Raw genomic sequence first — 4289 nt, 5'->3', positions numbered from 1 at the left:
TGTAAAAATGTCCGCCAGCGCCCTCTGCCGTCCTCTGAACGCCCCTTGGGGGGCGGTACCGCCCACGTTGAGAACCGCTTGTCTAACCAGTAACACCACCTGTAACACCAGCCCTCCAATCACAATGCTGCTGCTATGCACAAGGCTCTGATGGTATGTATCGGTTCCTTGTAAATCAAATAATGAAAATACTTATCACTGTTCTCTATAAAATTACAAATGGTCTTGGTTTTTCTGGGTGCTTAGCTTTGTGGCTGTTTTTGACAGTAGACACATACAAGTTGCATATCAGTTTTCAGGTTGTGACACAAAGAAAACAATAAATTTACTGTAAAGTAAGTACAGTAAAGCAAGTACAGCAAATTCAGTTTAATGAGGAACACTTCTGTCCAACTGTTTGTTTTTTTGTTTCTTTGTTTGAAAATTGCTTAAATAATGAAACCCTTACCTGGCTTCCTCCTGCAGCTAGAACACTTAGTCCAAACAACATGGCAGTGATGCAGATCAGCAGCTCGAGGACTAGGAAGATCACCAGAGTTCCCAAAATCCCATCAAGAAGTAGCTGCCCAGAGAATTTCAAGGTTAGCATGGTTACAATTAGTGTGGATATTCCAGAGACAAGTAGCTTCTAAAAAATACAATGTATTATGGAGCCTCTCCATTACCCCTCTACAAAAATATATATTCTCCAACCTAGTTATCTTAGACTCCTATCTGTAATCTAAAAATATGTGTGACCAAAGTTGTAGCAATAGTCAGTGACTTACTTTACACTTTTGCTCGACCAGCCCGGTGCATTTTCTGAAACAATGTTGCTGCAGTGGACAGTAAACACAGAGAAATAGGAAGTCTGCTTCACAACTTGTACAGTCCATCTTTGAGACCTAAGCTATGTTCTTCACATTATAATATATCTCTTATAGATATCAGTTAGGGGTGTCTAATGTATTGATATAAATATACTTCATTTATATATATTTATTTTTATAGAGACAATTTTTGTTACATCTGCTGTATATTTTGTTATAATGTATTAGATACTATTATTTTATTGCAACTGTTTGGCCGTATTTAATTTAGAATTAAACATAAAATTTCATTTGATGTCTTACATTGAAATTACTTACCAACAGATTTAACCACTTAGTTCAAATTTAGATTTAAGTTTTAACAACCTACTTTATAATATGAAACACCTATATCAGAATTATTATTTCAGGAGGATGATGCCTATTTCCAGTCAGAGGACAAAATGTGAGGTACAACTGAAAACAACAGCTCAACACAGAGTGACCAGACAGCCATGCAAACAAACTCACATATAGATACAGTTTAGAGTGATCTATTAGTATGTACAGAGCCCATCTGGTGACAGGAGAAAAACACCACAAGAAATGTGAGAAACTTGTTTGGTGGGAAAAAATGGTGGGAAAAAAAATTATTTCAAAAGTGTCTCTGTACTTTGACTAGCTGTTGTCCATATATTTCCAAGTGGCTGACGCAACAAGTCTAATTTCATTGTGCTTTATTTTAAGCTGAGAATTAATCGTTATATTCTTCAGTCACTTGCAGTTAGATATGAAGTAGTTTTTAGCAAGAGACACTTAACGTAACTTAGCCTACCCTGTAACGTCCCATTCTGTAACAAATTCTGGTTTCAAAAATGTAATAAAATGTCATTAAAACACATTATGTAATAATCAACACAAAACATAGTAAAATATTTGAACAGTTGTAATTCTTGGTCACATTATACAAAATATTTTTACATTTTACACTGATTATTAAAAAATGTGGAAGTAGCTCTTTTAAAAAAAAGATATGTAATGCATAATGCAATCAACAACCACAAACCAGTTTTTGTGTTCAACATATCCTTCTTACAACAATCATGTTGTAAATGCTAAGCATTTAAACCTTTGACACAGGTCAATATATGCCAACATTTCCATCATTTAGTTGCCTTTTTAGCTTTACTGCCATAATCCCTGTTACAGAAATATTTACCATTACTCCCTGAAGATATCAAAACGTCTGCATTATTACAGGCAATACATTTTTTCACAAACTTGGTAACTGAGATTAGAGCAAACCTGTGTCATACAGAAGTTAAAGCACGTTTGTTGAGGATTTCGACCTCTGTTGTTGGATTTTCTTAATTGACCACTACAGGGCTTCGGTCAGAAAGCACACTGGTCATAAGGTGTTTAAACAGGTTTACTGAAGAATTATGTCTTACAACGGTGCAAATAAATTGAAGCAGTTTCTGAAAATACAGAAATAATAAAGGTTTCAAATTACTATTGCAAAAATGTAATTCTAACAATTCACAAGTAAGTAAAAAACATCAGCATTAATTCCCTCTGTGATAAGGGCTGTTTAAATTTAAATGATGCAAAACTTGGAATCAGTCTAGCTATAATTGGTCAAAGCTCAAAACTAATAGTTAAATGCTAGATAGTTTTAGTAAAAATCAACCACATTAAGAGTAAAACAGATATTAACAAAACTATAGAAATATACTAGCAGCTAAACAACTCTGTCAGCAGTGATAATTAGCATCCACTTATTCATGTCACATGACTAATACCACTACTCGCATCATCAATGACTGCGACATCTGTATCAACAGTAAACAGAAAACAGACCAGCTGATGAAGTCAAGAAGAAAATAAATGGAACAAACCTTAAAAATAAAAGGAAGCACTTCAAAGTAAAAGCATAGATATGAGACATCGAACTACTTGAAGAATTAACAACGTTGATTTTCCTTTTTATCAACACTGAAAAATCTTGAGTCCATTTGTGAACTTAATTTCTTTGTGGGGTAGTATACCTTGTAGGTTCTGAACGCACCACACAAGTGCCTGAATCTAATTGTTTGTGGCACTGGCTGTCTGTATTGACCTTATTCCTGGGGGTCTTACTCATAGACATAATATAAGAATAGACGCCTCATGGACCACTCTCGCCTATTGTCATTGACGAGATTTAGGGCGGCCATCTTGGAAGGATCGACCGCTCCACTCAGCGTTATATGTTTGACAGGCATAATGACATATGAGCGCATTTATTCGATTATAACACGCTTTTTATTACTGGAAACCATATTCAAACTTCTATGAAAGCTGCATTTATAAACAATTGTATTTTTTAAGTATTTTTTTTATTTTATTGATACATTGTTCAGCATATTTAATATGTTTAGTGGGAAAACAATAGAATAGGAATAGAATATTCTGATATTGATGTATGATTAGCATTTTACAAAGCACACAGCCGTTCATAATTTATTAAATAAATTATTTTGTAATATCAATATGTCAAAATGTAGTTTTGTCTAGTCAAAATGCATTTTTAGACATCTGGAATGTAATTACGGATAGTCAGATGAAACCGAATTTATGTTAAATGGCTTGCCATAGGTGTAAAGCTGGCTCCTGTCACTTGTCCAGGGTGGCTGATTTGGGCTGGTTTGTGACCAGCTCGGACTGATTCTTCTAGTGTCGCTGTGGGTGGCGTCTGCTGCAGCGTGGTGGTTCGTTCCTGGACGGATCCTTAATTTGAACTGTTGCTGCTTGATGATTTGTTGTGGATTGAACTGTATAATTGTAAATTAATGTATGTAATTTGAATGTCGTTTCCTTTTCCTTTATTTTGACAGGAACAGCCAGCTCGCGGTGTTGGTGGTGGACTTTCCGAGTGGTGGTACTCTTTCTGGTTTGGTGCATGATTTTCTTTTATTCTTGCCGTTTCGTTTGCTGTGTTTCTTTTTTAGGTCACTACCCTGATTTGGACTACCATCTCTGAGTTGAGCCATAACCGTCTTTTAATGTGTGAGTGGTTTTAAATTGGTATATTTTTTGACTAAACTGAAAACAATTATGCAATAAATAAAATTATTGAATTGGGTGAGATTGTCTCAAGCCTCATCTGTAGAGGGTCTGTGTATTTGAAGGTATATTTACTTCCACCACTGTATTTTACGGTGGCCAACAGGTACAAACACCCAGCAAAGACGAGAAAAACACATGCAACAGAAAAGAGATGCAAACAAAAAATGCTGAAAACAGAAGTGATCCAGACCATTAGGGGGAGTCGAACAAAGAACAGCTGTGTCCGAAGTCAGGTTTTGCATCCTTGGTCCTCGACGACCGGAAGAGAGAAGCTGTAGCTTTCAACTAGCTGCTTAGCCTCTACCTTGGCGTTATGTTGCTTAGCAACCATGACAAAATGAATCATATAACAGCGAAGGAAAAAAAAACGGACGGATGTTTTTTTTTTTTTTT

The 4289-nt window shown here is 35.6% G+C and overlaps 1 protein-coding gene across 3 annotated transcripts in view; it reads right to left on the bottom strand.

The window, feature by feature from the left end:
- Nucleotides 1–36: 36 nt before the first annotated feature.
- The window catches only part of LOC106961969 (membrane-spanning 4-domains subfamily A member 15-like), a 55413-nt gene continuing 51160 nt past the window's right edge, over nt 37–4289 (bottom strand). The window contains exons 6-7 of one of the 3 annotated variants that reach the window (XM_015056107.1): nt 768–815; nt 39–562 (exon numbers count right to left, since the gene is read on the bottom strand). In XM_015056107.1, the coding sequence (XP_014911593.1) occupies nt 365–562; nt 768–815 (246 nt within the window). In that variant the 3' untranslated portion in view covers nt 39–364. Of the gene's footprint in view, nt 563–767; nt 816–4289 lie in introns of all 3 variants that reach the window. The other 2 variants (XM_015056106.1, XM_015056109.1) reach the window with 2 other exon arrangements.

The sequence above is a fragment of the Poecilia latipinna genome, unplaced genomic scaffold (genome assembly GCF_001443285.1).
Source record: "Poecilia latipinna isolate Pla-1442-1.1 unplaced genomic scaffold, P_latipinna-1.0 Scaffold1354, whole genome shotgun sequence".
Lineage (NCBI taxonomy): Eukaryota > Metazoa > Chordata > Actinopteri > Cyprinodontiformes > Poeciliidae > Poecilia > Poecilia latipinna.
This window is presented reverse-complemented; position numbering and strand designations above follow the sequence as displayed.